Source organism: Stegodyphus dumicola, chromosome 8 (assembly GCF_044657685.1).
Source record: "Stegodyphus dumicola isolate Sdum_Otavi_A_Nest chromosome 8, ASM4465768v1".
NCBI lineage: Eukaryota > Metazoa > Arthropoda > Arachnida > Araneae > Eresidae > Stegodyphus > Stegodyphus dumicola.
This window is the reverse complement of record NC_140775.1, coordinates 126,011,843-126,031,145: the sequence shown is the minus strand read 5'-3', so window position 1 is coordinate 126,031,145 and position 19,303 is coordinate 126,011,843. Positions and strand designations below refer to the sequence as shown.

Here is a 19,303-nt window from a genome sequence, read left to right as displayed (position 1 = left end):
CTGTTAGAGAGCATTTTGAAATAAGTTTGGAAAGACAGTCCTACAGTTAGGCGGCGAAAAATCCCCACAGAGCAGACATGTTGTTAGTTGATGGCTAGTTTTTAACTGAATTATTCCACACATTAATTTGATAAGTATTTGTTGACCTCAGGGAAAGGGGGGACATTTCAAACAACATTTTTAAATAAATAAAAAATAAAGACACAAATTGAGAGTTGCAAATTTAAAAAAAAAATTATTTATCTGCAAGAGTGACAATTCAAAACACCCTACTGTTTTTACCACTGGCAGCTTCCTGGAGTAGCCAATAAAACTAAACATGTTTAAAATTATTTTTAAATGTTTTATCTACCTAGAAACAATGTACAGGATATACTGAAATAAAAAAATTATGAATAGAAATTTTCAGCAATCCTTTAAATAAATGCTTGCAATCCAAGGATTGCACACTACGAGTAAATATTGAGTTTTTCCTCTCCAATGCCTTTATTTTTAATATGATGTAAACTTAATTATGGTTCCATCCCCAGCATTACCATAACAGCAAACCATCTATTTTTTTCTTTCATAAATTCCAAAATAGCAACCAAGCAAAAATACAATCAAACAATGAGATTAAAGTTTTTTTCTTTTCTTTAAAAAGTCAATTATTAAGCAAAATCTGTTTATTTGAACATATTCATCAAAAGAAACATGCAGATTTCATGTTTTTCAGGCCTACATTTATTATACTGTCTTTAAAAATTTTGACATCAGTACAAATACTGAATATTTGGTGCTACTAAGAAATGAAGAATAGTTTAAATTTTCATGAAATATATAGAAAGTCAGGAGAAATATACATTTTTGAAGCTTTTACATATGAATAAGCTTACGAACATTAGTATTCCAAAAGATGAGCATTAAGTGATTGCACTTACATGTGATACGGTCCAACTAAAGAAAAGTCACTTTCCGATAAATAGATAACATATTTCCTTATAAGATTCCGGTGCATAATATTTTATGTGCAGAACTGAATGAAGTGGAAAGATGGTAAAATTTCCTTACTTCTATTTGTAAAGATAAAATTCATTCAAACTATTACTTTCCAGAAAGATCTGTCTTGTCAATCTTTGTCCAAATTGATTCCATTTTGCACGAAAATCTGACTAGGCCCCACAAAATTTCCAATTTGTAAAGAAGGACTGAGGTAAAGAGTTCAACAATTACAAAAATTATCACAAACATTGAGGGGCATAAATTCGTACACAGTTAAAATAAATCTATGCACAAAATGCACATATAGTAGGGCAGCTTCTTAGAATACAAAAAAAAAAAACAAGTCTGTCTTCACTCAAACTCTACCACTTTGTTCCATCCTCTTTGTCCATCTTGCATGAAAACTGAGGATGTTCAAAATTATAGAGCAAATCACAGGGACAATTCCCTCCCCATTTGTCACTGCACAAATGTCAACATGCAAGTTCCCCCCTTCACTCTGGGCTTACTTGACAAATATACGTAGGAAGGAATATTCCACTCAGGAAGGAGTTTATTTGATAGCCAATTTCCATTATCTCAGCCTCTTCCTTATCTTTGAGAATGTGGATGACCTGATGTAGCCATTGTAGCATTCTGGTGTTGAAGACTGCTATTATTATTCAAAGGTGGTGATGTGGAGAATGCATAAGGACCAGAAGATGCTCCAGTAACTTTTTCACTGGCTGTCATTTTTGAGAAAGCCATGAGAGTATCAGGAAAGTTAGGTGGTGTGGCAGGTGTATTTGCTGGAGTTATCATCTAGGGAATGGAAAATAATATGTCAAATATATACAAAGAAATATAAGAAAAAGGCTAATAAAATTCTACGTAAATAATATTATTGTTCATATGTAACACTTTTACAATACAACTAATATGTTGCGTGTGTGTGTGATTATGGCAAAGCCTCGAGGGCTATCTGCCTAAGGGGAGGGATGCCTTCGTGGAGGACTTTCTAAGGGAAACTGGCTCGTATACACGTTACACATGGGGAAAACCACGAAAACGCCCATGCAGCCAGCCCGTTCGCGGGATTCGAACGTCGGACCGGACTACCAGTGTTCAGCGACTTTTACCGCTCGGCCGCTGGTGGGCACTAATATGTTGCAAAAAGTGTTATTATACACCCCTGTAAAGAGTAGAAATAATGTTCTAGAAAAGAAAATTATGAAGCAAATATTTAACTTTTAATCATGTATAACTAATAATTAATAATATTTTTTATAAAAAATTTCATTAATTTAATCACATAAAAATTCTCGACTTAGTGAAAATTAATGTAAATTACTAGATTCTATTACTTTTTATTTTTAATGTTAATATTTTAATAGTAAAAAGTTGCTTATAATAAAATCAAAAAGCCATGAGCAATACTTTTGTAATAAAATAAATGTATTGGACATTAGAGGTCAGTGAATATTTGCAAACAGCATTTCAAAACATACCATTAGAAAAATACTTCTGGAAAGCATGGTTCCTGAGAACAATTTAATTTACATTGCATATGTATATAATAAAATCAAAAAGCCACGAGCAATACTTTTGTAATAAAATAAATGTATAGGACATAATGATGTTTGAAATCTACCAGTTAATAGAGTTGGTGTTTACGTTTACAAGTTTTGATGACAACTTAAACAAAGAAGTGTCATGCTATCTTTTATTATATGTAGATTCAAATTTATGAAATGTTTCCCTAAAGTATAAAGGAGTTAACATGCAATGAAGTTAAAAAAGACTTTGGGTTTCCAAAAACAATGTAAAATATTATTTGGAAAATATACAGTTGAAACAATATGAAAATGTCTTATAAATCATTTAATATTTCTGGCCCACTTGTAATGCCTACAAAATAACTTAAAAATGAAATAAATAAACTAAAACATGCTATAAATGCATATGCTGGAAGATAATGCCTATCATAAAAAAAAAAAAAAAAAAAACTAGAACATTTGATTTCTGGCATTTATTCTTAAATCTATGCTTTATGACAAAGAGTATCTAAATTCATTTAAAACAGAAATAAGTATGTAGCTTTTATGTTTCATTTTACTTTTCCAAACTGCTTTTAGATACACATACAAATCTATAAGCAAGCTTGTTTGCTTTAAAAATTAAATCTATTAACTTTCAAAACTATTTCACATACACATACTAAAATTAATAGGGTTACCAGACATTCAGGATTAGCCCAGATAGCCTAGAATTTGTAATTACATGTGGAGCTGTATCTTGGATTGAAAATTGTCTAAAATTTTAAAACAAGAGTGATTGTGGGTCAAGATTATTAGCTGAGAATATCAGTCAGTTTTATATACTTAGTACTAGTACAATCTCAGAAGAAGAATAAAAATGCAAAATTTCAATAAATACAAATTATTTGGAGAATGATTAACACTAAAACATTTTTCAAGAAAAGAATTAAATTCTAAAACTTTAATGACTGAATGGTTGCCTTTGAGAGCTTCAAATATATTTTTAAGGTACTAGTAAGTTTGCCATATGCTTACTAAGTATATCAGCTCTAAAAGAAAAGTTTTCCCCCTCCCAACTTTAAACACCATTTAATCTTCAGAACGTGATTGATTACAGGTGTCAACAGAAAAAAGGATTTTTAAGTTCTAAATTATATCACAAATACTCACGTAGTGAATTTTATGAACATGTAAAATATAGCAAGAGTTCTCGAGGAAAATGTTATCTAATAAAATGTAAGAGGGGAACAGAAACAAGAATTCAATCATCCACATAAACTTCACAGTAGACATGCTACAAAAGGCATGAAATCTACTACTCAACTTCTCGAATACTTTATCATCTATCTAACAAGAACCTTGTTTCAACAGAAACAAGAATTCAACCATTAAAACCAATTTCACAGTAGACATGCTACAAAAGTTATGAAATCTATTACTCAACATCTCAAATATTTTATTGTCTTTCCTGTGTCATTCCCTTTTATTCCTTTACACAAACTTTTATTTTTCCTATAGTCTTGTAAAAACAATTATGTTATATAGTTTAATCACTGATTATTATTATTATTATTTTATACTGTGTCCTGGAAGTGGGGTCTGGCAAAAGTTTTCCAAGCAATGAAATAGCTACATCAACAATGGAGACAAATAATTGCATTAATAATTTTTGGTACTCTTCCCTTTTGCACCTGCCAAAAAGCACATATAAAACAGATGCCAAACTCACACCCTAAAACTCATCAACAGCATCTCTACAGATGCATAACTGAAAAACACAAATTTTTATTTAATTTTGCGGTTCACAAGTAAATTATAGGATACAATTAATTACTCACAACAAAAACATGTGTACAATACATGTATTGTGTGTACACACTATATGTGGATCAATACAAAAATATATTTTTACATTCAATTTCTTGTGTATGTGTGAGGAAAACACCCATGATCCTGGATTTTCATAAAAAAAAAAAAAAAAAAAAGTAACCCTATATATTATAGTGCCTAAAATGTTGCCCATCAATATTTGAATAGATAAGAACACTCAGCACTAATAGTCCATCTTGGGTTTATCTCCTATCAAACAAACAAATTTACCATGAACAAAAGACAGTTGGTATCAGAAAAGCTCCTTGAAGTATTTCCCAAAACAGACTGCAACAACATAAAACAATAAAATTAACTTTCACATACTATAATATTGATCTGCGATTTGTAATGCTTAACAAAATGTCATATTTATCTAAAAACATTTCCCAAAATAGCATTATTCTTTGTTTTAATTAACAATGCTCTTCTCTGGACATTTGCAAATGCCCAAGGCAAATTAATAAATATTGAAAATTAAATGCAATAGGTTTCAATGTCATTTGTAGATCTATAAAACTATAATTTAAAAACAATTTCCTTATTATTATTTGCGTATGACGTTATTCCAATACTACAGACCACACATAATTTTTTCCCTTTTTCTGCAAAAATTTTAATGAATTACATATCCTTTCTTATTATGCGCTGAAAATAATCTTATAACAAAGACAAAAACAAATAAACAACTAAATGTCATATTTTCTATAGCTTAAACAACTTAAAATTTACTAATTTTGAAATAATATGCTGCTGCCATTAATAATATGAAAGTAATTGTTCTTCTCATGACTAACATACAAAATATATATATATATAAAAAAAAAAAAAAACCTATTACTGTTATTTTGTTGATCTTCCATATATCTCAGAAATATTCACTTATCATTGCCTAAGCATAAATATACCGTAAAGAGCAAAATAAATTAAATGATATTAAGATGCATATTCTAAACATTTTATGAATTATTTAATACTAATCAGAACATAACTCATTAAATAAAGTAAAACTAGATTCCCATCCTGTACTTAACTCAGATTTAGCATACTGCCCAATATGTAACGAGATCTCTGCAATTTGAAAGGGAGATGGCAAATTTTATCTAATGCACATTTATCATTAGAAATCTGTGTAATATTTCAAAACCTTCAATAGAAATTTATACATACTTACAGTCTGTTACCCTGGCACAAAAAATGCACTTTCAAAACCTGGCTAGAGTTATTCACCAGTTTTAATTAATTACAGTAAGCGAACATTTGTATTACCAAAATTCCAGTATTAATATACATTTAAAATACGATGTATCAGAAAGAAACAGAACTATATAGCATAAATATATTAAAAAAAAATGTGGGAAATAATAAAGTTCTAATCAAGTAAAAAATTATTAAATTAGTGGCTCATTAAAAAGATGAAAAAAAATATTCCATTACTTTACAAAATTTTTTATTGTGCAATAAATGTAACAGAAACGGAATATAATTCAAATACTACATAAATCAAGTGTTAGAAGAATGAAAATAATTAATTTTTTAAATCTATTGTACATAAATATTCTTTTAATAAAGCATCGCATCCTATCGATTTAATAAACAAATACGCGAGCCCAAAACAATAACGAACTCAAATCAGGAAGTAATTTTTTTATTATTATTCTTGAGACAGGAAGGTCAAATTACGTAAGACAGTTTTTAGTAAAATTAAAATGATATTCAGGTACTTACATTTACTGAGTTGAACCGGCCGTTCTGAGTATGATGGCAATTAGGCACTGTTGCTTCTTGAAAAAAAATGCTAAGCGCCGTCTGTAAAAGGAAACAATCTATTCAAAGTGTACACACTCAAAAAAAGTAATACAAATACGAATAACAATGCGAACTGCGCAACACAATTTTAAAACAGCTGAAAACAAGTACCGATAAATAAAGGAAATACCTTAAAGCTTAACTAACATTTTTAGAAGACACCAACATTACAAAGATAAGCTTTGTTGTTGTTTGAAAACATACCTCAAATTGCCAATGAGCGGCTTGTAAGAGCTGTTTTGCTTGATCTCTCGCACACCCAGCTGCTAAAACAAACTGATTAATCATCACTTGCTCCCTGAGAGATTCCATTTCATATGTTATTAACAACTTAATAAAAGCTGTTACACGGAATATACAACAAAGTATATACCCGCAAACGTGCTGATGTTTTCACTATGGCTGGTTGGTGATCACACACATTGACGTCACGTCCGTGTTTGAATAGATTGTATGGTTTTTGTCGGTAAAAAGGATAAGGGAGTAGATTACCGATCGGTACCTATTTAATTTGGCTTAGGTTAAAATTGAATATGTTCCATTGCAGTACCGGTTATCAAAGTCAAGCAATAATCGTAAACTTCAGTTCCTCACATAATTTATTTTTCATTATAAACAAACTCATCCCTTTGCGCATGCGCTTATCTAATGTTTACGTTTTATGTCTGTTTCATAATCGGAACTCCAGCCATCCACACTTATTACTAAATAATGTAACATTTAATAAATGTCATTTGAAAGCTGAATTCGATTAGTCAGTTATGAGCGTTACAGAGTGAAAATTTTAAACAGCGAAATACGTTTTCTAAATATTTAAAAAAACAGTGCTGACTTTCAAAATGTGACTGACGGAGGTAGGGGAAAAAAATCTAAACTTCAGTTTGCTTGCCATTTTAATTCTTGGAGGCACATTCATGGAATCAAGTAAACCTGCTAAAGTATTTTTTTTAAAGCATATCAATTAACCGTAAAATAGCAAACGTTTTGACAGCAATTATGAAAGGCTGAAAATCTGGCACTTCGCCAATATTTTCACCTATTCTTCAAGGGTCAACGTCAATGGAAAAAAAGAAATGGGGAATATTTTTACACTATTCCAACGTTGAGCGGTTAATATTAAATACTCGATATTTTATTTGTTACTATTAGTCACTTATGCAGCGACTCCCAAACCCACCCTAACCAACATAATTTAATTACAGAACATATTTCAATGTGCATATAATTAATAAGGTGTACGTGTGTGTAACATAATTCTTTAGTCAATAATATTGATAATAAAGTCGCAAAGAGGCCAAAAAGTTATATATCTATGTGTATATACTAGTTATTATTAATATATAAATTTCACATGTATGTTAAGATAAATTCATTACAAAAATAAATTAAGTAGCTTTAATTTTGTTGTACCTTTCTTTTCCTGCATATTCTTCTTCTTCTTTTTTTTTTTTTTTTTTTTTTTTTCAAAAGAAGAATTGGCAGAACAGTTTTTATTAACATTTAACCTGAAAATCCTTTGAGTATTTAGTAGCACTTTTTTTTAAGATATGATCTATAAAATACTGCTGAAAAGTACATAAAATAATGTCTAGCATGTTAAAACATTCAAGACATAAATGACAGAAATTGTGTCATGACATGACACAGATTTAATGCTTCATTTTTAGATTAATTTTATTAATCTTGATGAACAACACTGATAAAATTAATCTACTTTTAAGTGATTTAAAGATAGCTTATCACAATCATAGTTGCAACAATGGTTATTTACTTCTTAGTGTCTGAACAATCTTTTTGATTTTACTTTATTTTTAAAATACAGAGCATATCCCTTTTTTTTATACAAGTATGCTTCAAAACGATTAGATAACTAAATCTCTCTTTAATTATTGACCACAGACCTGTGATACCAATTGTGAATTAAATAAAGTAGACCTTTTTTAGTATGAAAATTTTGCTCATGTAATACCTTCTAATAAACACATATGAAAAACAAATTCTTATATATGATTCAGAGAAAAAAAAGCACTACTGAGAAAGGTGTTTTTAGTGTCCAAATTAGTAGGAAATAAAAATAAAGTATATACCCGCAATTCTCAATCAAAATTACCTCAGATATTAATACAAATTTTTAGTACCTCATACAAACACTGCTAAACACACCCATGCATGTTATGTTTCCTAATGCAAAATTTTGAAACATACTACTCACATTAGAAAAACATGTCTCAAATTTCCATTTACAAAAATGCTAAAATCTAAAATATTTTTAACTTAATGAAATTCTATTTTATAAAATTCCAAATCCATTTATCTGAAAATTTTCCTTTCTTCAGGTAAATAATATAAATCCCACAATTTTATAATCTTTTATATTCACAATTTTGCATATTTTTAAATTTTTCTCCCTAAATGATGGGTTGGTTATATGGTCGTTCTTGTAATTTTTCCATGCTTAATGTGAATAAAAACCAATTTTCCTTAGAATCTCCACAGAAGCATCGCTCTCCTTCAGTAGACAGCTCTCAAATGCTTTGTTATGATCCATTACAGAAACTAGACTAGACTAGAACAGTAATAAACAACTTACTCAATGCAGCTTTTTTCATATTTTTTTTTTTAAACTAAGAGATGTTATATAATGATAATTGCAATAGCCTACAAAACTACCTAATTTGATTGATTTCTGAAACTAGAACAAGAGATATATAACCAAATGTTGAGCAGAAATTTAATTAAGAATAATTTCGTAAAACATTCTGCATATATGTTCATATGTGACTTCTATTGCACTTACATGGTATATTAACAAAGGTTTTTGGAATGTTGTGAATAAAATATACTTACAGTTTTAATTGTCAGAGTGCATTATCCAGTTAAAAAGACAGCAAAGTGGAAAAACACAAAGCTTGATAAAAAATTTATTTAAATTTTCTTAGAATTCAACAATGCTGTAGATTTCTAATTACTTCTAAAAATCATATAATTTAAGAGCAATGTTGTTAAAAGAAAACATAAGTATACAAATTGCAATAAACATCCTTAAAGTGACAAAAAAGACATTGAAGAGATTTTTTTTTTAACAAGCAGTATAATTTTTAATTCTTAATCTTTTATCTCAAATTAAGAAAGCCTTTTTTCAACGTAAAATCATTTTTTCAGCATTTCAAACATAATTTATTATTTGTAATAATATAATGCAATATATGCATGAAAGACTTTTATTAGCTTATATCATTTGCCAAACAGTTGTCTAATACAAATTACAAAGTAATATTAACTAGTTCACATATTCTACGATTAAAATTCATACAAAGTATTTAGCTCAAGCAAGTATGAATGATGAAATCTAATGCAATTTTTTGTACAAGAAATCAAAATGAAAGATATATTTAATTAAAGGCATGGCCTCATCCATTTCTAGGCATTCTTTAAAATGTTCACATATAATTTCAATAACAATCTGGTAATTTCCTGTTAGTAAATTTATTGCTGGAAGCATGCAAGTTACTTCATGGCAGATTCTAAGAATTCTAAAATAATTTCATTAATCTATTCCTCATAAGCAGCAATCACCTCACAGATTCACAAGACAATTTACTGGAATGTCTTCTTCTTTTTTTTTTTCCTTAAATTTCTTTTTAATGCAATAAATGTTAGCATCTTAAGTACTTCATTCTAGTCCTTAATTAAATATTTTGACAATTTATGAAGTTAATTGTGAAAAAATTATGTTTGCTTTACCATTAAGTATGTAAAAGAATGATGAGGGCAAACTGAATTCATAACATGCACCAGTTTTCCATATCAAGTAGTCTGACAAACTGTTGAAATTGAGCTGTTAAGAATAACTAATAAATTTCACAGTTTGAATTTATCAATCAGCTGTTCACTATGTTTAGTTAATTCTTGTCACTTCATGGCTTAAACAAAAAGTCCATATTACTTATTTCAAATAACATTCATAAATGCTTACCCGAAAAAAGACCCACTTTCTTAATCTTTTTATGTCAACAAAACTGAGTAATATCAATTAGTTTTCCTTCTGTGATAATTTGTTTATATGCATTCAGGTAATGATGCAGAGGCAGCTTAACTTGCATATCCTCAAAAGCTTATTTGTGTCCTAGGGCTGAAGATTGCACAATGCATAACATCCAGTTAATATTTAGAAACACTGTAACAAATGCTATAAGATTCATTAACAGTTAAGCTTAGTTTAAATACTGTTCATGTCTTTTCCTCGATTCATGCCATATTCATTTAGCCCAGAAGATTTAGTTACTAAGGTTAACTTCAGTTCATGCCTAGAGAGTGAAAGCCATCTGTGCTCTATTGGAGAGTTACTGATTGCTTGTATCTGACAAAAGTTGTAGCATTTCCTGCTTCAGATTGATAAGAGAAAAGGGTTTTTGGTAACGCTTACTCAAAGACTCTTAATTATCAGTGTTAGTAGAGAAGAATTTGAACTATTGAACATTTGTTTGTTTGTATGAGTGTGTTCAAGCTAAACTGACACTTGTCAGGTAAAATCAAATAAAAGGTGTTTTTTTTGGGGGGGGCACCATAAATGGCATTTCACATTTCAAATTGTTGCCACCAAATATTAGACACCTGCATTATATTAAAAAAAACAGAAATTAATGAAGAATCCTCATAAATGTATGTACTTTTCTCATACTGTGAAAAAACAATGGTACCTAGAGACATCAAATTCTGAATAACATAGTCCTCCACTCAAATATGGGCATCTGGAAGCCCTAATTTGTTTTATTACCTATTTCATATTTTGTAAAATTTTAATGAATTTTTAATTAACAAACTCAATGATTTCAAAGTAAGCAATAACAACACTGTACAAAAAAAAAAAAAAAAAAAAATTATCTCCAGTGTGCGAGACTGTGTATAAAAAATTCTAAAGATATGCTCTTTTTTAATTATTTTGTGATATTACTGTTGAATTGAATTTTATGGTTTAAGTGCGAAGAACATGACATTTAATGAGAAAAAGGTGACACAAAACATATTAAAAAAAAAAAAAAAAAACCTTTTGTATATAATATCAAATCTGAAAGCTTTCAGATCCGCCCCCTTTTCTAATTTGTTATTTGCATACTAGTAGACTGTAATCAAAGCAGTATCAGATCAGAGTAAAGAAACAGATCTGCATGAAGTACTGTTAGGTAGGCATAAACTTTAAGAATAATACAATAGAAGAGTTATTACATTTTTGGAATAAACATCACTAGTTATTTCAAGATTCTTATGTTATTTCGTTTCAAATGATCTCTGTATGAAGGTACTCCTAAGATGATTAGAAGTATGAAAATACAACTTGAATTCAGAATTTAGTCAATAATAATGAATTTTTTTGATTCAGATGCAAACCAGAGAAAAAATCCCAAGGTCACATGCAGTGAATTGAATTATCAGTTAGTCATCACTGATGTCTACTTTTTAAATTAAATTATACTAATTGCTCTAGCCCGTTAAAAAAATGTGTAAGCACATTTATTATTTAAAAATTTTTATCAGATAAGTATTGATTTTACTCATTCACAAATTTTATCCTCAGATGCAAGAACTTGAGAAAAGATATGAAGATCAGTTTCTATGGAGTGGAAAGAAGACCTTAGAGAATGCTCTAGAAGAAATAAAAAGTGGTAAGAAAGTAAAAAGCTCCGAAATAAAATTAAAAAAAAAAAAAATAAATAAAAAAAAAAAATCAACACTGAAAGAAAAACTATTGGATTACAGTGCATTATGCTTATTGCTACCCCATATAACAAAGAACTGCATTAACGATTAATTTTACCATTTCTGATTACCTTCTCATAAAGTTTTAATGTTAAAGTTGCTTTGATTTTATTGCTTGCATTAAAGTTGCTTTGAGTTTAAATAATCTGTATTTATAACTGCATCAGGGTTGCTGCTTATTTCTTATTAAAAGCAAAATCACCAGAGTGCAGACACTTGCCTGGATTAAAAATTATTAAAAACTGCTATCATAATTTTTCAATTTTTATTACTATTTCTGCCAACAGATGATGCTTCTTTCTTATTTACTTTACTCCTTTTGCATATAAATACAGCCATGGCTTTTCCTTAATTCCCTATTTCTTTGCTCCTGCTGAATTGCCCCGGTTTGTCCTGGAAACTGATAGTGTTGACTAAAATTTAAGCCTACCACAATATTGTTGCTTTGCTAATTTTATTTAAAATGCTATTACTTATTAAAAGAAATTCAGTTCAAATTAAAAAAAGTTACTTATCGTTTAATTTAAAAATTACTTCATTAGTGTTCAAGAGCTGATACAAGTACAATGCTTTTCAAATGTTTTTAAATTCCTTCTTTCAATAAATGTTAAGACCATCAGTTTAGTTTTATATATTTTACTTTCTCAACCTATTAATTTGAATCTTGATTATGCTACTGGAGTATGCAGTAATAAATATATTATTACCTAAAATCATTAAGATATTTTTTGCATAATATATGATGAAAACTTGCATGTTAAATCCTGACATACGATTGTCAAAAATTTGATAAATCACAATATATTTTAGTGAACACAATGTTTTATGTAACAGCATTTTAATTACAAAAATACTCTGTGATACCAAAATAGTGAATTTAGCTAAAGTATATAACACTTCTGACAGCTATTTAATAAATAACAAGTAAAAATATCCTTTATTGAATAAGAAATATATTCAAATAATAAAATTTTAAAAATTTACTATTAAGAAAAATAAATTTAATTTAAGAGGACTACCTCTCTAAAATAATTATAACATTTTTAAGAATAATTAATCTATTTACTGACTTATCTTTATGAATAATAAATTCTCAAAAGAAGGTGTGTTACATATACAACTAAGGTAATAAATAATAGCTAGGAAATCACATCTTTAAATATAGCTCACAATGTACCAGTCTTATTTCAGAAATGTAATTATAATCTATGAAACTGTACCATGATGTGTTTATTAACAACCAGTAACTCATTTTTAATTACATTAGGTGTATTGTGATTTTAAAACAAATAGTAGTTTTATTTCTGAAATTTGATTATAATATGAAGTATCATGCCATGACATGCTTTATTAGCAATCTCATTTTTTAGTTATACTTTGGATATCATTCCAAAACCACTTCAAAATCTGTGTCATGCATTAATTCAGAAATTCATAACCAAAGATAAATAATCACATTTCTGTAACTTAATGCAATTGTGATATCATTTTTGAAATAAATAATGGCTTTCAAGACAGCAGAAAGAACACACATATAGGAAACATGGTGCATTAATGATATATGTTAAGTCTTACTAAATAATTGTGAATATATGTACACACACGTTTAGCAATAATTTAAATAAAAAAATCAAAACCTATCCATTGACTTAATTCATATCTTAACTGATTGAATGATTTAAATTGGATTTCCATATGTTAAGCCAAGTGTGAGAAATTAATATATTTATGCAAAAACCTAATGAAGTGACATTTTACAATCTTATTAAATAACTGTGAATATATGTATATACATACACATGTAGCAATAATTTAAATAAAAAAATCAAAATTTATCCAATGACTTAATTCATATCTTAACTGATTGAATGATTTAAATTGAATTTCCATGTTAAGCTAATTCTGAGAAATTAATATTTTTATGCAAAAACCTAATGAAGTGACATTTTATTTTAAAATACACTTGGTGCCTCAATTACAAATTGTCTGTGCTCATGACATCTCACCACACATCTTTATTCTTTTCAATATGGGTTAAGAATAAGGAGCTAATGTTGATTCTTTTTGAAAATTACTGCATTACCTTCAGTCAAAAGAAAATTTTTTGCAAACTGTAGTGAAGATTATGTGTTTTTTGCAATTAATTTACTCTTATTAAAGTCAGTTGGTAGCTACGATGGGATACTTAGATATATCCTCTATTAGATATAGTGAAATTCCAACAAGAGTTCTTTATTATTTATAATGTTTACTTTCTAAAATATAAAAAAGTTTCATTGCATACAAAATTATATATTTGCATATCTGTTATGAACTTTGCTACCATTGTTTTATACATTTTTTATTTGAAAATTGACATCAGCTTCAATTTTTATCCTAAAAAATGCTGGCATTAATACAGCATTCTGGTATTAAATCAGTAACACAACTCTATGAACTTAAATAAATAAGAATGAAGTTATATGTACCATAAATATTAATTCCATTACTTTAAATAATAGTTTATGCCTCATATTTAATACACTAGTTTTATTAAAATTTTCTTTCATGTCAATTTGTTGTCCATGTATTTTCTTATTTATGATTACTGAACATATGATTTGATACTAAACTACATAATAATAATTTCAAAACCAAGTAGAACAAAATTCTAGCCTTTCATGTTTTTTTTTAGCCCAAAGGGCTATTAATTTTGTTTTGGCATTTTGCGTTGAAAACTTTAGAATGTTATATCACTTTTCCAATAGTTGCCACCAAATATTATCGACCTGTATTATATTTAAAGAAATTAAATAATGAAGAATTTGCATAAATGTATGTCTGTTTCTTGCATGGTAATAAAACTATGGTACCTAGAGCCACCAAATTTTGAATAATGTAATCCTCCACCCAAATATGGGCATCTGGAAGCCCTAATTAGTTTTATTATCTATTTCTTATTTTGTAAAACTTTAACAAATTTTTTTTAACAAACTCAACAATTTCAAAGCGAGCAATGGCAACACTATACAAGGGAAAAAAAAATTATCTCAAGCGTGCGAGATTTTGTATCAAAAATTCTAAAGAATCTACCCAATTCATAATAATACAGTCAAAGAATATGTTATTTCAAATGCACATAAGCATTATAAAATGATTTTTCCCATAACATGACATTGATATGCAGGCAAATTTTGATTACTTGAACTTCAATAATTCAAAATTTTTGATTAGTCAAATTTTCTCACAAGAGAATGTATTGAAAATTAATGCTAATTTTTCTATTACTCTAGATCAGGGGTGGCCAAAGTGCAGCTTGCGAGCCTGATACAGCTCTCGCACTCAATTTGAGCGGCTCGTGCATATAAAATACATGTACGAAATATGGTAAACTAAAACTACTCAGTGTCCAAAAAGAAGTAATTAGTTTATACTCTTTTTACAAAGTTATCAGGGATTTCTTTCTATTTAAAACCTCTTCCACTACTTCTATAATGATGTAAATATGAACTTGTGGCTTTTAGATAATCTAGATGCGGCTCTCGAACATTCCTGAATTCAAACGTGCGGCTTTTACTGACATGAAGTTTGGCCAACCCTGCTCTAGATATTTTTCTGCTCTTTTCGATTCCAGTTGTACGAACTAACTGTACCACCGATGAACTTATTAATAGCTAGAATACAATTTGGAAATCTGGCTGACATTAGTTTAATATATCAATAAACTATGATGTTTAATAGTAGATTTTAAGTGATAAAATTAACTGTTTTGGGTTGTTTAATTTTTTAAAACTATGATATTTATAAAAAGATTAATCCAACCTGTTTTAATGTTCTCCAATGTGTGCATACAGCATCAAAAATTACTGAATTTAATAGACGCCGATGAATTTTGTTATGGAAAAAGTAATGGCTCTCAACTGATTCAATTCAACAACAAATGCCTTTAACTGGTATTTACTACAATTCGAATACATAAAGATTTAAATGTTTCACTATTCTTAGCTGAGTGATTTTAATATAATTTACTGATGATTTCAAATTTTATACTTGCATTTTAGTACTGCAAAATATTTTTTTGTCTAACATATATAAGATTTGACTCTGAATGTGATATGTTGAAGAATTCAAATAAGAACACTTCATCTGGAGCAAAGCAATATAATTTTATGAAATGAATTTGAAAATGGCTGTTTACATTAATTTTTATTTGTCAATGAAAGCTGAAGATATAAATATACATTGAGTTGTGATGCAAAATACTGTAATGCTTTTAATGCTCATGCAAAAAGTTCCACAGTTCAAAGAATAAACTCCTGAATTTTCACAGACAGCGATTCAGCAAATATTTGGCATTACTCTCCATTTGTATACAATTTTTATAATCACAATGATGATCAGTGCATCAGCTATAATACATAAAAATGAAACTCTCACTATTTGTGACTACAAATCTAGTACAAAGACTTGTTCCTTGCAGAATATCTGAGCAATAAAATTCATATGAGAATGAAATAAAAATCTTGTGCTTGCTACAGAAGCAAACTGATATCCAACAAAAAAATCATTTCTTCTTCTTTGACTGGCCTGTAATTCCACGAACCACTGACATCACCTTTGACATGTATTGCTGGACTAAATTATGAGATTTGATACCAGGCATCAGTGACATGAAGAGAACTGAAATACAAATTAAAATTAGATAATGTGTAAATAAAGTTACATATATTAAGGCTGTATTTACAAACCTAAAATACAACCATAGTTTCAATACAAATTTAATGAAAAAAAAGATACTAATTGCTCTTTGGAAATTAGTTCCTCTTTGAAGTTCAACATTTTCAAAATATGTTTTATTAATTAATTTTTTACAGTGGCATTATGGATATTTATAAATTGGTATAAAAATATCAGGTGCACTTAACATAAATGTAAAATAAAGTCAGTATTCTAAATGAGGTTACAATGGAATCACTAAGGGAATTTCTTAAAATTTTAATTAACATAAAAGTACAGAATTAGCCTATATTACAAATAAATTTCACCATGTTTAATATTATATGGGAGATGAATAATGATGATAATATACAAAGTTATCACAAGAAAATCTTCAAGTCATTAAAGGTTACTAATATAACTAACATGCACACACTCAAGAGAGAAAAAATAATAAAATGAGTCAGAAAAGCAAGAATATACTGCTTGTCAGCTGCTAAGGTACATGAACACATATCAGACTGGTATACTAGCAGTAACCTTGAATCAGTTACTTTCTTTCAAATTTGATTAGCAGGGCTGTACTTACACTTGTCAAATAATATGTGCTTGAAATATCAGTGTCAATCCATAACAGTATTAAATGTGCAGGCCATTTTACAGTGTAAGAGGTGAACTAGAGGAAATTCACAAATTTATGCTGTTTATGGTGACTTTATAAGTTGACAAAATATGACAAAGTGATGCCACAAATTTTATAAGGCATGAGTAATATTCATGGCAACAAAGGAATGATAATCTCTTGACAACCTTCTTAACACATTATGAGCAGGTGCGGGTATTTGTACCCGTTTCGCGGATTGCCGTTTAAAAGTGGGGCAGGTATTAGTACTTGTTTAAAATCACCACTTTTAAGTGACACAAGGGAAAAAGTAATGTTTCATATAATGTATGGATTGGTATATTTTTATTAGAACAGATTTTTAACTTAGTCAACTTATTAGTAATCAACTTGTATAAATATCTCTTATGTGCCCAGACATCTACATATCCCTCAACACATTAGTTGATAACACTGCATTTATGAAGTTTCATACTACATTGTATATTACTATTATTCATATTACCGCTAAGCAACATGTTAGATAGACTGCACAAAATGGGTTAATGTGACCAAAGAACTTTATGTAAAGGATGTGTGACAATAAGGACTAGCATAAAACCTTTCTTCATGAAATAATCATGACTGAAAAATTCAGGTAATGAAAAAGATATGCAAGATGCAGAAAAAGTTATCAGAACAACATAAAAGCAAAATGGATTATCATTAAATTTTATACCACCCTATGCAGAAGACAATAAATTCCTAATTCCATGTGAATGGGGCTGAAACTTGATTTTATCCCCACATATTTGAATCAAAACAACAAATACCTTCTCTAAAACAATAAAAATTATAACTTCAGTTACAGCTTACAAATACGTGGCTTGAAAATTCTGGGACACAAGTGAGAAACTTCAGATTATTAATAAATTTTACAAATTTCTTTACCATCAGAAATGCTGTGTTCAGCGAACTGAATAACAATTCAACAATGACAACAAAATAAAATGGGAAATGGCATCATAGGAAACTTATTGACAAGGGAATACAAAAACTATTTTCCAGACTTAATAAACATTTGAAAAATGATAGAATAGTTTATTGAATATAATTAATTTTTCGATGGAAATTTGGTCTAATACAAAAGTATCTGATTAAATAGTGACTTATAAAGAAATCAGTATTTAATCAGGACATGCTTTGCATATTAAAAGATATTTTATTTAATAAAAATAGAATCAGATAGCATGCTGAGATTAAAAAAAAATGTTTTTACATTTTTCAAAATTACATAAAAAGAGGATATTATAAAAACCATTAAAATTCATATTAATTTTTACGTCATATCCAACAGCACACAAAGAAAAGACTCCTTCAAGTTGTTCTCAGTTCAGCTCCAGAACTAAAGAACTTTGAATACAAGCATATTTCATAGACAGAATGTATGTCAAATGTATTATTATGATATACTCTCCTCATTATCAAAACAAATAAAATTTATTTGACACCCAAAAAATTAAAAACTAGTAGGCTAATATATAAAAATCAAAATTAATACAGTACAAAGTCTGAGATCTGGATTTGTTGGGAATTTAGTGATTCCAGATATTAGATCATTGTTCAAGTCTAGTTGCATGGCATGTAGAAATTATGAAATTAAAATATTATAATGAAGCATTTATAACCTTAAGGGAGCAAGCCAAAATTAAAGGAAAAAAAAAAAAGCTTAATGTTTGTTTACTTTAATATACGTTTCTTTCAATGTAAGTTGTTTAATTTGGTTTCTTTTTTGTGCTAATACTTTCATACTTGGCAACCTATGACACTCAAAAATCAGGAGATTTTTCACAATGTTAAAAAGACCTTTTTAAATGATAAAAATATAGCTTTTAATAATGAATTAACTTTAAGTAGTAACTAATTCTTAAATGCAAGCAACATAAAAATACCTTAGACATAAAAAATTTTTTATTACACGCATCGTTTAAGAAAAAAAAAAAAAAAAGACACTTTAATCAGCTTTCATACAAATGTTATAAACAGTGGCAGATTTTGCTTTCTTTAAGAAAGA

The 19,303-nt window shown here is 28.4% G+C and overlaps 2 protein-coding genes and 1 long non-coding RNA gene across 3 annotated transcripts in view; 1 reads left to right on the top strand and 2 right to left on the bottom strand.

Annotated features, from left to right (window-relative positions):
* Positions 1 to 700: 700 nt before the first annotated feature.
* LOC118203024 (UBA-like domain-containing protein 2) lies at positions 701 to 6,737 on the bottom strand. The gene is made up of 3 exons (XM_035375266.2): positions 6,381 to 6,737; positions 6,096 to 6,176; positions 701 to 1,782 (listed from the first exon to the last, which is right to left on the bottom strand). The coding sequence occupies exons 1-3, from the start codon at positions 6,486 to 6,488 to the stop codon at positions 1,573 to 1,575; spliced, it is 399 nt and encodes a 132-aa protein (XP_035231157.1). The 5' UTR covers positions 6,489 to 6,737; the 3' UTR covers positions 701 to 1,572.
* Positions 6,738 to 6,918: 181 nt separating this feature from the next.
* LOC118203025 (uncharacterized) lies at positions 6,919 to 11,901 on the top strand. The gene is made up of 2 exons (XR_004760500.2): positions 6,919 to 7,100; positions 11,752 to 11,901. It is a non-coding gene; the product is annotated as an uncharacterized LOC118203025 (long non-coding RNA).
* A 4,198-nt stretch (positions 11,902 to 16,099) lies between these two features.
* The window catches only part of LOC118203027 (ADP-ribosylation factor-like protein 6-interacting protein 1), a 48,466-nt gene continuing 45,262 nt past the window's right edge, over positions 16,100 to 19,303 (bottom strand). The window contains exon 6 of the mRNA XM_035375268.2: positions 16,100 to 16,592. Coding sequence (XP_035231159.1) covers positions 16,477 to 16,592 — 116 coding nt within the window. The 3' untranslated portion in view covers positions 16,100 to 16,476. The remainder of the gene's footprint in view (positions 16,593 to 19,303) is intronic.

Excerpts from the sequence above, each read along its gene's own strand:
- LOC118203024 (XM_035375266.2), bottom strand. The coding sequence starts at position 6,488 with ATGGAATCTCTCAGGGAGCAAGTGATGATTAATCAGTTTGTTTTAGCA. Across the intron at positions 6,177-6,380 it reads CCGCTCATTGGCAATTTGAG|ACGGCGCTTAGCATTTTTTT; the intron begins GTATGTTTTCAA and ends TTCCTTTTACAG. Across the intron at positions 1,783-6,095 it reads GCCGGTTCAACTCAGTAAAT|ATGATAACTCCAGCAAATAC; the intron begins GTAAGTACCTGA and ends TCCATTCCCTAG.